This window comes from Piliocolobus tephrosceles, chromosome 1 (assembly GCF_002776525.5).
Source record: "Piliocolobus tephrosceles isolate RC106 chromosome 1, ASM277652v3, whole genome shotgun sequence".
NCBI classification, from domain to species: Eukaryota; Metazoa; Chordata; class Mammalia; order Primates; family Cercopithecidae; genus Piliocolobus; species Piliocolobus tephrosceles.
The window spans coordinates 205,293,851-205,307,796 of record NC_045434.1 but is presented as its reverse complement, the minus strand read 5'-3'; the positions used below and the strand labels follow the sequence as shown (position 1 = coordinate 205,307,796).

Sequence of the window (13,946 nt, the reverse complement as noted above, 5' to 3'; positions counted from 1 at the left end):
AAAAAAAAAAAAAAAAAAAAAAAAAAAAGTACAAAAGCCTCCATTGCCTGCATAGCAGACAGAGGGCCAGGCGTGGTGGCTCACACCTGTAATCCCAGCACTTTGGGAGGCTGAGGCAGATGGATCACTTGAGGCCAGGAGTTCAAGGTCAGCCTGGCCAGCAACCAACATGGGGGAAACTCCGTCTCTACTAAAAATGCAAAAATTAGTAGGGCGTTGTGGCATGCACCTGCAATCCCAGCTACTTGAAAGGCTGAGTTGGGAGAATCACTTGAACCCAGGAGGCGGAGGCTCCAAGATCATGCCACTGCACTCCAGCCTGGGCAACAAAGTGAGACTTCGTCTCAAAAAACAAAACAAATCACAGGAAATGCCAGGAGAGGCGGGTGGCGGCGGGGTAGGGGGCAGTGCTGGGGACCCAGTGTGAGGGCAGCCAAGGGTTTTGGAGATTCCAGCCCTCCCATGTGCCTCCTAACCTGCAACAGGCCATCTTTTAGTTCTTCAAAGGCACGGAGTCCTCTCCCCTCCAGGCTGCTTCAGTGCCCGGAATGCTCTTAGAAGGAGGCGACCCCCATTTCCCTTCCAAAGTGTTTAAGGGGCTGTTCCTGTCTCCCCTTCTCCCCTCCCTGCATCCCTGCCTGCTGAGTCCTCCCAGTCTGGAAAGTGGGCTCCACTGCTACTGTCTGGTGTTAACACCAGCTAAGCTGGATGCTGAGACCTTCCAGCGTGGCCATCCCACGTGACCCTCCCGCAGGTCCCCGCCCTTCAATGTGGGGCTGGGGCAGGTGTTTGGGGCAAAGCAGGACTGGGTAGGAACAGGCAAGTCCCCTTCCCCATTCGCCATCCTTCCAGCCCTTTCTGCTGTTCCCTGGGAGCCTAAGGAGCCTCTGAGTGGAGGCCATTGGCCAGCAAGGCTGCTGGCTTGACGGGGCCGGACAGCAGCAGGAGGCAGCAGCTTTGCAGGTGAGAAAACCCCAGAGCCAAAGGCCAGGCACGGTGGCTCACGCCTGTAATCCTAGCACTTCGGGAGGCTGAGGTGGGGGGAGCGGAAATCAGCTGAGTTCAAGAGTTCGAGACCAGTCTGGTCAACATGGCGAAACCCCACCTTTACTAAAAAAATTAGCCGGGTGTGGTGGCGTGCGCCTGTAATCCTAGCTAATCACGAGGCTGAGGCAGGAGAATTACTTGAACCCAGGAGGGGGAGGTTGCGGGGAGCCAAGACTGTGACACTGCACTCCGGCCTGTGGGACATCTTAAAAAACAAACTCCAGAGCCGCCTGTGGGGAGCCTGCCTTCTCTGCCCCTGACTTCAGGAGGCTTCTCCCATCCTCCAGCCACAGGCAGGAGAATTGCTTGAACCCAGGAGGCAGAAGTTGCAGTGAGCAGAGATCACACCACTGCACTCTAGCCTGGGCGACAGAGCAAGGCTCCGCCTCAAAAAATACAAGGCCAGGCGCAGTGGCTCACGCCTGTAATCCCAGCAGTTTGGGAGGCCAAGGTGGGAGGATCACGAGGTCAGGAGGTCGAGACCAGCCTGGCCAACCTGGTGAAACCCCGTCTCTACTAAAAATACAAAAATTTGCCAGGAGTGTGGTGGGCACCCGTAATCCCAGCTACTCACAAGGCTGAGGCAGGAGAATCACTTGAACCCAGGAGGCGGAGGTTGCAGTGAGCCGAGATTACGCCACCGTACTCCAGCCTGGGCGAAAGAGCAAAACTCTGTCTCAAAAAAAACAATAAACAAGACCGCAGGAGTCAGGGGCGAGACACACAACACTCAATTTGCAGCACGTGCCCAATACATGACAGCCAGGGTGTCAGCCGGGACGCTGCCCCCAGCAGTAGCTTCCCTGCCCATAGGGGCTCTTCCAGGGCAGGAGCATCTGATGGGAAGCTCCAAACTGCCAAAGTGGGAGATGGGGAAAACACTGTGTTTTACATTTGGACTGTCCTGCAACAGTGCACATGCTGCTTCTGCAGCTAACAGGCCATGGGAGATGGTTTCCTCCTCTCCCAAACTGGGCCAATGCCTGCCAGGAGGGGCTGGTCTGGACACTATTCAGCCAGTAAACACAGGGTGGCCAGCACTTGAGGTTCCAGGGATCCCAGGTATCTCTGTGGCTGCAGGGAGCCAGTGTCCTGTGCAAGGGTCTTATCTAGGAGTCTGTCCGATACAGACTCAGCAGCAGCGTCAAGGCGAATGAATGCCTGCCAGCCCGGGAGAAGCGACGACCAGCCTCCTGGTGCCCTCTGGTGGGCAGTTGGCCACACTGCCTGCAAGGAGCAGCACTGGCCTGAAGCCATGGCCGGGGCCTGACCACAGGACCCCCTGCTGAAGTCTGGGGACTGGGTGCACATGCGTATTGCTAGGCACATAGCACACGCAGTCACTGCTCTGGATGCCTCCCATGACTTATTTTTCCCTCTCAAAGCCCCCGTGAAAATGAGAAGAACTCCTCTTCTGAATTGGACAACTGAGGAACTGACACGGTCCCTCTCCCCTAGCATTTGGGGTGGAGTTGGGGGATCCACTCACTTTAACCAGTGTGGTTTAAACCTGGAAGCTCCCCTGGGGCCACATGTCTCCTGACACCACCTGCTGTGGGTGCCAGGGCTTAGGAGGTACACATACAAGGAGTTAAGAAAAACAGAGCTCCATTCCAACTGAAAAAGAAACGCAAAAAAGCCAGGACAGTAGACAATGATGTCGTTTATTTAAAATGTTTACTCCAAGAAATATATATATAAAAAAAAATAATAAGACAATTACAGCACTAAACCAGGCACCTTCAACCAAATCACAACCTCCTCTTTGATTCCCCTTCACGCTAAGCCTCTTTCAAATTCTTTTTCCTGAGCTGGAAGACCAGTCAGATGCCCGCAGGGTCAGCGCCAAGCACGTTCCCAGCCGGGCAACTGTGTACCTTTCTCTAGGAGTGCACGACACCCTTCCCCCCCAACTCCTTATTTTAAAGGATTTAACCCATTAGGAAGCCCATTTTTCCATCGAAGCCAGAAGTGCGGGACAAGGCAGTCTTCGCTTCGAAGGTCCTTTCCTGCTCCAGTCCCTGGGCTAGGGTTCTAGAAGAGGCTGGCTGCCGGCTTTATATGAGGCCACCGAAGATCTAAGTCCAGTTCCGCCCAGGGCGGCTCCTGCAAAGGCTGGGACCTCGGGTGCTGCGTCCTCAACCCTCTCGGTGGCCACGACTCAAAGGAGAGACCTCAAAGGTGCCAGGAGCACAGGTGCCTGGGCTGCGTTCCAGGAAAGAGACCTGTCCAGGGAAACGGATCAGGCTGTCGCATGGAAGCTTGAGTCAGAGATGGTGGTTCTGGGGTGATTTGGACAAATTAGGTTAGTTTAGCAAAGCTCTGAAGTGGCAGAAGCTTCTCCCCTGGACTACTGATTGAACACAGAACAAGAGATGCGCGTGGCGTCAGACTAAGTCTTAGAGAGATGCAGGCCAGTCTCCTCCCACAGGGCCTTGGGACTGGCGGGACAGACACTGCTACGTGCCCTCCAAGGGCAGGAGTCACGGTAAGGAGCGACTAGGGTGGAAAATAGGGAAAAAAGCAACAACTAGATCATTTTTGGCATTTTAACATGGAGACGGTGACAAATGGTAACAATAGCAAAAGAGAAAAAAAAAACTTGGAGACCAATATTTAACTTTCCCATCCACCCAAGTCTCACATTTAAGTTCTAGTCCCATCTCCCCCATAAGCACCACTGAACTAAATATCTATTTTAAAGCACCCAAACCAGTCCAGACCCTCTGGAAACCAAGAGCCCCAGCCACAGCTGTCGTCTCTCTTGGGTCCAGGCGAGAGGAGGGTTCCGGGAAAGGCACCTCATAACTCACTCAGCGCAGTGCACACAGCAGCGAGCTCGGGCACGGGCACTTGACGGGGACGCAGGTGGCAGTCACAGCATCCGTGCTGACACGCGAGGAAGGGGACTCTTCGGTAATCCCAACTATTTGGTACCAGAGCCAAGCAAACGTGACTAAAGGGAGCTGGGTCAGCAGAACGGTACCCCGAGTCTCAGCAACAGGGCGGCCCGCGCGAGGCAGGATCCAGGCAGGGGAGAAAAGGAGACCAAAGCACAAGGCGATCGAGGCTGGTACAGAAAGGGCTGATCCTTCTTGCAAGGACTGGAGAATGCACTTGACTGCTGGCTGATCAATCTCTAATTGGCGAGTGCACGTGACAAGGCTCAGCCCTGGCTCCACAGGGAGCCACGAAGCTAACTCAACTGATACAAATGTTCCCACCTCTGCCCCACCCGCAAGTCCCCATGGTTCCACAATCACCTGATTTTCATTTGGACTTCTTTAACAGCTAAAGTAGATATAAATGGCTAAACACAGATCCCCAATCCCCCACCAGGGGGGACACGGCCGATTCTCTAATGTCGCAGCCAGAAGGCTGTGGGCGTACAGGCAGCCAAGGGGAGAAACAGAATCAACACCGGCCTAGGCCGATCTGCAAGAAAAAGCGGGAAAGGAGTGACCCGGATGCTTCCGAAGCATGCGAGCGTGATTTGGGATGGAGGCGGGCCGGTGACTTTGCCTAGCTGCTGCCGGTTCCTGTAAGGGACATTTTTTCCGAGTAAATGGCGATTCCTCTTCCATGTAGCATCCGCTTGGATCACGATGCTAATTATAACTGGAAAGGGGTGTTTTGGGGAGTGTATTCAGGAGAGGAAGAAAGAAAAAACTTAAAAAAAAAAAAAACCTAGATTGCTCAAAGTTTCTGCCTCTTTTGTAGGAATGGTAAGTCAACTATGAGCAAGTGTTTTAATTTGACATGAAGGGGAAAAGGGACTTTGGAAAGCATACAGAAAAAAGGTAGTTAACGTTGGATCATTTATAAAACGGAACCTCAGGGAGTCTAAACAAAAATGCACCTTCGGTCAACTTTTGCCTTTTTAAATTCCTCGTTTGACTTCCCGTCCCAGTGCACATGGAAATGACAGCTGCCGCGAGAGGTGTGGAGTCGGAGAGTCTCTGGGAGCATCAGAGGGTTCGGGGGTTGTATTCTGGCAGTTTCTTGATCTTCTCTTTCTCAGTCTCACTTTCGTCTCTTGCTATCACCAAGGAGTGTGAGTAGCCCATGGCGACCTGGGGGACAAATCAGCATTGGGTGTGCCTGCAGCGCCTGGGCTAACGAACGCGTTGAGGAGACTCTGGAAACTGGGCTGCCAAAGCGGGTCAGCATGGAGAAAAACAGGGTGCCCTTGAAAACCGCAAAAAGCCCCTCTGCCCAAGACAGCTAGTTTCCATGTGACTGTCACCAACACTCTGCCAATCAGAGCCTTCCAGGCTGCCCTGAGACCCAGCTGGAAGGAAGCCCACTGGGCCACCTCTCGTCAGCAGGGACAGGTGGGGACAAGGCTCCAGCTCCACTTCCATTCTCCTCTCTGGCCCACGATCCTGCCTGAGTGAGGTGCACGACCCCTCTCTGTGTCTTGGCAGACAGGGCTGGCAGCCTGGCTGAACCACAGGGGCCTCACTCCGCCATGTGACTCCTGCAGCCACACAGCCTCTGCTCCATGGACCTGCGGACCTGCCTCCAGCCCAGCGAATCTGAGTCCTGGGTGTGATGGAGACGCGAGCGATCTGCTCGCCCGAGAGTGATCTGCTGCAGCCAGTTGGTGGCACCTGTCATCAAGGGTGAGGACAGCCACCCAGCCTGGCCAGCGACCCTCTGCACTCTCTTCTGCAGATGACTGTTACCCCTCAGCAAACCTCAGCGTGAGGCACCAGGAAAGCCAGCTGAGGAGTTGTTAAACAAGACAACCCAAACAGACTGCGGCGATCAAACGCGTGAGGAGTGACGTACCACTGGGTATGGACACGCCCCCGAGCTGGCACAGCCACCCCCGCTTACCTGCTCTGAGAAAATGCCATCCAGAGTCTTCACCTCCTGGGCTGCAGTGGAAGACTTGGGCTTGTGGTCCCCATAGCCCTGGCGAAGCAAACAAGATGTTTGCAATCGGGAATCCGTGTGGCTCAGTCCACAAGTGGGGAATCACGGCAACGTTTCCCAGCCCCCACTAACCAGAAGCCAGTGATGATGCCCATTGGCCCGTGACCAAGCCCGGCCACCCTTGCACACAAGGGCCAGGTGGAATCATCCAAGTTGATCCACGAAAGCTGCTGCCAGCAGGCGACTAGTGCTTAACCTAGGGAAGACCAAGGTGCCCAACTCTAGCCTGTGGGACCTCTGTGCGCTCAAGTCCCTTCTGGGGAGTATGGCACTGGTGACAGCAGATGACACCACGAGTGCAGGAAGAACAGCAACTGCAGCCCTCTGGACCAAAGTCACCAAGAACACGGATGACCACATGCCCTTGATGCCTCCACCGTCCAGAGAGTGGAATAATCACCACCCAAAACAAAACAAAAGGGCTTAAGCATGACAGGCAGACTATTTATTAGCAATGGCACCAGGGAACCAGCTTCCCTCCCAGAGGTAGAAGGAACTGGACAAATTGGCATAGCTAAGGGGGAGTCTTGTGCAAAGGTGTGGAGCTGGGCAATTGAAAGGCTGACGGCCCCGGCTCAGCTGAAACAGAAGGTCCCACAGGGCAGGAGAGGCAGACCCTCCCTCCCCAGCCCAGGCCTGCCCACGTGTCCCTGGTTTCATCTCCTGCCAGGCCCCACCCCGGCCTTCCCACACAGTAGACGTTCCCTCCAAGGTGCCAGGCCACCTTCTCACCCTTGAGAAGCTCCCCAGAAAGTCTCCCTTGCTCCCCTCGTTTCAAAATTTATATTTAGAAGGTCAAAGTCTATTTCTGATAGGCCCCAGAAAACATCCGTCCTCCGCTAAGAACAATCTGTAGAAACTGGGCCAGGTTCTGTCTCTTTCCTGTCAATGTTTCAAATCGGGCCAGCAGAGCGTCTGAGCCAGACTGCAAGGGTGTGCAGAACCGCGAGAAAAAGGTGCATTCACCATCCATCCTTGCCACAGCTCAAGGGACCAAGGACCACCCTTCCTTGCCCCTCCTCTCCCAACAACCACGTCAGCTTGCAACCGTGAGGTTACAGGAGAGGGAGGCAGACTGTATTTCTAACAAGAAATGAGGGACTAAAACTAAGACCACTAAGAGTTAATCAAGCGGAGAACCAAACCGTGACTAGCGCAGGCAGATCAGGATGCACTCCACAGCCAAGCGAGTCTTCCTCACAAAAACTCTAAGACCCACCTTGGCCGGGCGCAGTGGCTCATGCCTGTAATCCCATCACTTTGGTAGGTCGAGGCGAGTGGATCACCTAAGGTCAGGAGTTCGAGACCAGCCTGGCCAACATGGTGAAACCCCATCTCTACCAAAAATACAAAAATTAGCCAGGTGTGGTGGCAAACGCTTGCAGTCCCAGCTACTCAGGAGGCTGAAGCAGGAGAACTGAGAATCATTGAACCTGGCAGGCAGAGGTTGCAGTGAGCCAAGATCGTGCCACTGTACTCCTGGGTGACAGAGAAACTCCATCTCAAAAAAAAAAAAAAAAGACTCACCTAGCACCAGGACCTAAGAATGAAAGACATTTGTTTGGGGAAGGCCACGTGTGTGAAATTGAGGGCCATGGGTTCTAACCTCATTGCTCAAGTAACTGGTATTAACAACAAAAACACAGGTTTAAACTCAGTTTGGAAAAATGAAGAATGTCCCCAAATCACCCAATACTGTGAGTTTCCCACTGACTTAGGCCTCCAGGGGAGAGGGAACAAACAGGCCCCTTTCCTACCATATCCCAACTGTGGTTTACAAAATGCAAGGGGAAACTGGATCTGGAAAGTCCCAATTTTCAGAGTTTACAAATGTGCAGAGATGACTCAGAAATATCTGACTAGCACAGAATTGTCCTTGAAAACTCATGGGACTCAATTGTGCTGCAGACCTTAATACAATAAGGGGAGGAGAATCCCAAATGTCTTTCTTCTGTGTGTTTTGGGAGACAGGTGGAGAGAACCCAAAGGCCAAGAGCCACCCTGACTGGCTCCACTTCCCCTGACCCACACAGGTGACAGCTTACCAGTTCCCCAAAGGTCGGTGATGGGCCCCAGCTGATGGTGCTCTCGTCGGCGGCCACAATGATGCTGCTCTTCCTGCAAACAGGCAGGCTGTCACCGCAGGCCCAGCAGCCCCAGCCCGGGACCCACCCAGCTAAGGCTCCAAGGGCACGGGTGTGAGCTGCCGCTTTCCAGGTGGTGTACACATTCCAAGTAGCAAACACAACAACAGGGCCAAAAGGCCTCTCCTGAACTCTAAAGATTGTTCTGTGCAGGCCACTCAATGTTTCAATAAAACAACAAAGCCCTTAGACAGGCCTAGGGGCCAAAGGCAAGGGACCTTGCTGTGCACCCCGCCCTTGGTCCTAGGGCTCTCTCAGGGGAGGTTGCTTTGGGAAGAGGAGACCAGATCGAGACGGAGTAAAAGCCTGTTGCAGAGGGAGCAGCCTTCATGCATAGTAATTTGGGCAGGGCTAGAGGCCTCAACAGATTAAAGCCACGCCCCTTATGCTGTTCCACCCACACCCGCCAGCTGACGAATCCAGCTCCTCAGCAAGAAGTGCTAGCTAACTCAACAGGAGTCCTGAAATGAACTACGAACCACTGCTGTCAAGACAATGTCGTCTTCCCAGTGTCAGAGCAACTCCAGTCCTACTATGTTTCCAACTACGTGTAATTTTCAACCTGCAATGTAGGAATACATCAAGCTCTGCTTGTGTATTTCTTTGAACAGAAACCTTCAAAATGACTTTCTTCCCACAAGACAGGGAACAGCCATCTGTTCTAGCAGCGAATGGGCCCTCTCCCCTCCTGGGGCCCCGGACTCCAGGATTCAGTGTGTCACATGGCCTGCTGAGGACAGCCCAACAGGCAGCAGAAACACAGCCCCATCAGGGAAGGGCACCCCCTGGGTGTGTCTGACACCCCCAAGAAAGGAAGAGACCTCATACCCACAGGAGGTGCTGCCACCTACCCACAAGCCAGGCTCCGGATTCTCCAGCCGCAGAGGTCCTGCACTGCTTTTGGGTACATGGTAGATTCACGGGAGGTGTTGGTGGCCCCCCAGAAAAACAGACCACCTGAGGGAAGACAAAACATGTTCCCAGCATGACCAGACATCGAGAGCCGAGTCTCATCTTTAGCATTATCAGGGTGAAGAGTAAGAAGACAGGATGGCAAACAAGTGTTCTGTCTAAAAGATAACTGGAGCCGGGCATGGTGGCGTGCTTGTGCAGTCCTAGCTACTCAGGACGCTAAGGTGGTAGGACTGCTTGAGCCCAGGAGGTCAAGACCAGCCTGGACAACACAACGAGCTCCTATCTCAAAACAATAAAGAACAATGGGAGGTAAAGGGAACTGGGGTTCGTGGTCTAGGGACAGGACAATGGCTACACGGTTCCCCACCAGAGCACTGATAAGCCAGGGAGCAGCAATCACTAACCCACTTCACTGACGGCAAAGGAGCAGGTGTAACCAGCATAGATCTGGGAAGCCCCACGTCCAGGGAAGTCAAACAGCTTCACCAGGCGGGGGACCATCTCATCCTTCTGCTCCGCGTGGCCCAGCCGGCCATAGCCACCGAAGCCCCAGGAGAAGACTCGCTTCTGGGAGTCCAGGACCAGCTGCAAGGAAAGAAAACACAGGGTTGGAACAAACAGGCTTCCAACAGGCAACAACAAGAGGGGTCATCGTTTCTGTACAGACAAACTGATGCAAATGCTACGGGCAAAGGAACAGCAACATCCAAGATCCCCTACCAGCTGGGCGCGGTCACTCACGTCCATATCCCAACACTTTGGGAGGCCACGGCAGGTGGATCACTTGAGGTCAAGAGTTCGAGACCAGCCTGGCCAACATGGTGAAACCCAGTCTCTAAAAACCAAAGAAATATCCTCTACCTGCCTCCAACAGAAAGATCCTCTACCTCCCGCCTCCAGTAGAGGGGGAGAAGGCAAAAGGAGCAAGTGCAGCAAAATGGCATGCATTCAATAAACCCGGTTTGCTATATTCTCTGCCACGGACTCCATTTTCCAATCCTTTTTTGTTCTGTTTATTTCTTTAAGCTACAAGTCTTAACCCTTTCCTTAGTCAGAAGCAACAGGGCTATGTCTTCAGACAGCAGGGCAACCATCTGATTCCTATTACAGCAGAGATTCCGCCAGGTGCAGTGGCTCATGCTTGTAATCCCAGCACTTTGGGAGACCGAGGCGGGTAGATTGCCTGAACTCAGGAGTTCAAGACTAGCCTGGGCAACACGGTGAAACCCGTCTCTACTAAGACACAAAAAATAAGCTGGGCATGCTGGTGTGCACCTGTAATCCTAGCTACTCGGGAGGCTGAGACAGGAGAATCTCTTTGAACCTGGGAGGCAGAGGTTGCAGTGAGCCGAGACTGTGTCACTGCACTCCAGCCTGGGTGACAGAGTGAGACTCCATCTCAAAAAAAAAAAAAAACCAGATTCGACTGCAGAAAGAACAGAAGAGAAAAGGTCTACCTGTTCCTCGATTTTTCATTTCTTTTTTCCCCCTTGAGAGGGTCTCATGCTCTGTCACCCAGGCTGGAATGCAGTGGTGTAATCTCGGCTCACCACAACCTCCACCTCCTGGGCTCAAGTGAATCTCCTACCTCAGCCTCCCAAGTAGCTAGGACTTGGGTGTGCACCACCATGCCCAGCTAATTTTTGTGTTTTTGTGGTAGAGATGGGGGTCTCACCATGTTGCCCAGGCTGGTCTCAAATGATCCGCCCACCTTGGTCTCCCAAAGTCCTCAGATTACAAACATGAACCACTGCGCCCGGCCTGGACTCTTCTTTAGACTTCCCCCCTGCCCACAGGTACACAGAGGTAACCTGTACCTGGTCACGGATGAAATGAATTCAAGACACTTCAAGTGTTTCAGATCTATCTTCTTCAGTCTTGTCTTCCCATCTTCTGACATGCCAATTCAGTTCTTTCACGTTTCATGTCTAAACCATGTGAATCTACAACTTACTAAAAAGCTTGACCTATAAGGCCCTAAACAAAAGCCAACTTTATTTCCCCGACTACATTAGACAAAACAAATCAGTTTTTGGACTTGCACAAACTGAAATCTCCTACTCTAGTCCTAGCCCAATTCACTGGGCCTTCTTCATCGGGAAGAAGATTCCAAGGGAAGGAGCTGGTGGGCTGAGACCACTCAGTAGGGAGGACCAACTTGATCTCTGGACTCCCGGCCCAGGCTCTTTCAACAAGGCGCAGAACAGAGACTCCTAGGCATTCTCAGAATGAAGAACCACAGGAAGGCCATTAAAATTAAAAGACACTCTAACACCTGCCAGGCACGGTGGCTCACACCTGTAATCCCAGCATTGTGGGAGGCCGAGGCAGGTGGATCACGAGGTCAGGAGTTTGAGACCACCCTGGCCAACATGGTGAAACCCCATCTCTACTAAAAATACAAAAAATTAGCCAAGCATGGTGGCAGGCGCCTGTAATTCCAGCTACTCAGGAGGCTGAGGCAGAAGAATTGCTTGAAACCGGAAGGCAGAGGTTGCAGTGAGCCGAGATCCTGCCACTGCACTCCAGCCTAGGTGAAAAAGTGAAACTCCGTCTCAAAACAAACAAACAAAAAAGATACACAAACAAAAGATTGCACTGCGGTTTATCTAAAGTGACCTTTAAAGAAACAACCTAGGCCGGGCGTGGTGGCTCACACCTGTAATCCCAGCACTTTGAGAGGCTGAGGCAGGCGGATCACCTGAGGTCGGGAGTTTGAGACCAGCCTGACCAACATGGAGAAACCCCATCTCTACTAAAAACACAAAATTAGCTGGGGCGTGATGGAGCACGCCTGTAATCCCAGCTACTTGGGAGGCTGAGGCAAGAGAACTGCTTGAACCTGGGAGGCAGAAGTTGTGGTGAGCCGAGATTGCGCTCCAGCCTAGGAAACAAGAGCGAAACCATCTTAAAAAAAAAAAAAAAAGGAACAACCTGCTGATTAAAAACGACTCACATCCCCAGTATGGGGCACCATCTATTGACCTGGAAAGATGTCTGTGATGTTGTTAGACAAAAGCCAAAAACAGAAAGTGCTTACCTTAAGGCGCAGGTGAGGACGGCAAAACATCTACTTGTTTAAGATGTGTCTATTTAAATCATGGGAGAAGTTAACATAGGAGAGCCAGTGACAGGGAACCCTGCCCTGGGACCAAGGACTCTTTGGCCAGGGTGCAAAGCCCTCCTGAAGAAGCAGGCAGGTCTCTACCTGGATCAGTTCCTAGCCAAAGCCAAGGTCAGAAAACTTGAGCATAAAGACCCCTCTATCCCCGTCCGACTCTCAGAAGTGAGAAAAGCCGAGGCTCACCGTGTGGTTAGCGCCACAGGCCACGTCTCGCACAACCACGTTTGGTACAGGCAGAATCTGTCCATCTTTCGTCTTCTCAATGAAGATAGCCACTCGCCGGGGAACTAGTTCGCAGTCATACTCTATCCGCTGTGCCCGGGCGATGAACTTCCCATCTGAGTTGTGTCCTGTAGAGACCACAGAGCCGGTCATCAGTGGCAGCACAAGCACAAGAGACGTGTCACTGTGCCCACACGGAGTCTGTAGTGAGCCCCGGCATCACCCCAATCTGGCCCTTCTGGGCCTTATACCAGCAGACGATGGTCAACAAAGGCAGCGTTTCCAATCTCAGGCACAGCACAGTGAGTGGGTCAGTGAAATCAATTTTGTGAGCTTGGACCAGTTATTTTTTAAAAATAGAACAGAATGACAAAGAATACTCCACACATAACAATGCCACCATGTTATAACAATTCTAGGTAAGGTATTATAGGTTCAGATTGGGTTGCAATAGAAAACTTAGTTCTTACAATGGGTTGCAGTCAAAAAAGTTGAAGCTGCTGATCAAGGAATGGTCTATCAAGTAACATCTCCACTCGACTGGAGGGGCCACAAGGAGCCCCTGATGGGCCAAGAATACACAGAAAAGCTCCACACACAATCCCAGGCCTGTTTTTATGAATTGCCAGTAACCTAAACATATGGTTATGGGTGGTTAAAACCGGCACTTCCCACACTCCGACTGACCCAGGGACTGGTTTGCCAGGACCCAGCTCAGCACACCACACAACAGGAGACCGGCTGTCCAGTCCTGAGAACACGCCAGACACCCATGCTCCTGCAGCCACCCGCAGCAGCAGGGCTGCTGAGTAGTTTGTAGTTTTAAACTGCACCTATTCCTACATTGTGATCATCAGTTTGGTCGGGCAGTGGGTCACGCCTGTATTCCAGCACGTTGGGAGGCTGAGGCAGGTGGATCACCTGAAGTGAGGTGTTCGAGACCAGCCTGGCCAACACAATGAAATCCTGTCTCTACTTAAACAAACACAAGGCTGGGCGCGGTGGCTCATGCCTATCATCCCAGCACTTTGGGAGGCTGAGGTGGACGGATCACGAGGTTAGGAGATTGAGACCATCTTGGCTAACACAGTGAAACTGTCTCTACTAAAAATACAAAAATTAGCCGGGCGTGGTGGCGGGCGCCTGTAGTCCCAGCTACTCAGGAGGCTGAGGCAGGAGAATCGCTTGAAGCTGGGAGGCGGAGCTTGCAGTGAGCAAAGATCAGGCCACGGCACTCCAGCCTGGGTGACACAGCAAGACTGTCTCCAAAAAACAAAATAAAAAAAATGGTTGTGTCAGTTTGTAAACTAGCCCCCCAGGTTCTGGCTAATCCCCCTCCACACGGCACGCTTGTGTGCACCTCAGCCCTTACTGGTATGTGTGTTTTTGAGCACTGTGCTATTTAAATATAGTCAGCCCTCCTTGGCCACAGGTTCAACCAACTGTGGTACAGAAACACCTGGGGGGAGGAGTAAACAAGAAAAAAAGATAACACAAATAATACAAGTAAGACCATACAGTAGAACTATTTACATGACATTTACATCACATTA

The 13,946-nt window shown here is 52.4% G+C and overlaps 1 protein-coding gene across 3 annotated transcripts in view; it reads right to left on the bottom strand.

The window, feature by feature from the left end:
* Window positions 1-2,692: 2,692 nt before the first annotated feature.
* RCC2 (regulator of chromosome condensation 2) overlaps window positions 2,693-13,946 on the bottom strand; it is a 32,570-nt gene continuing 21,316 nt past the window's right edge. For all 3 annotated transcript variants that reach the window (XM_026455931.2, XM_023219831.3, XM_023219830.2), the window contains exons 8-13: window positions 12,355-12,521; window positions 9,452-9,632; window positions 8,984-9,089; window positions 8,034-8,106; window positions 5,890-5,967; window positions 2,693-5,120 (exon numbers count right to left, since the gene is read on the bottom strand). In XM_026455931.2, the coding sequence (XP_026311716.1) occupies window positions 5,016-5,120; window positions 5,890-5,967; window positions 8,034-8,106; window positions 8,984-9,089; window positions 9,452-9,632; window positions 12,355-12,521 (710 nt within the window). In that variant the 3' untranslated portion in view covers window positions 2,693-5,015. The remainder of the gene's footprint in view (window positions 5,121-5,889; window positions 5,968-8,033; window positions 8,107-8,983; window positions 9,090-9,451; window positions 9,633-12,354; window positions 12,522-13,946) is intronic.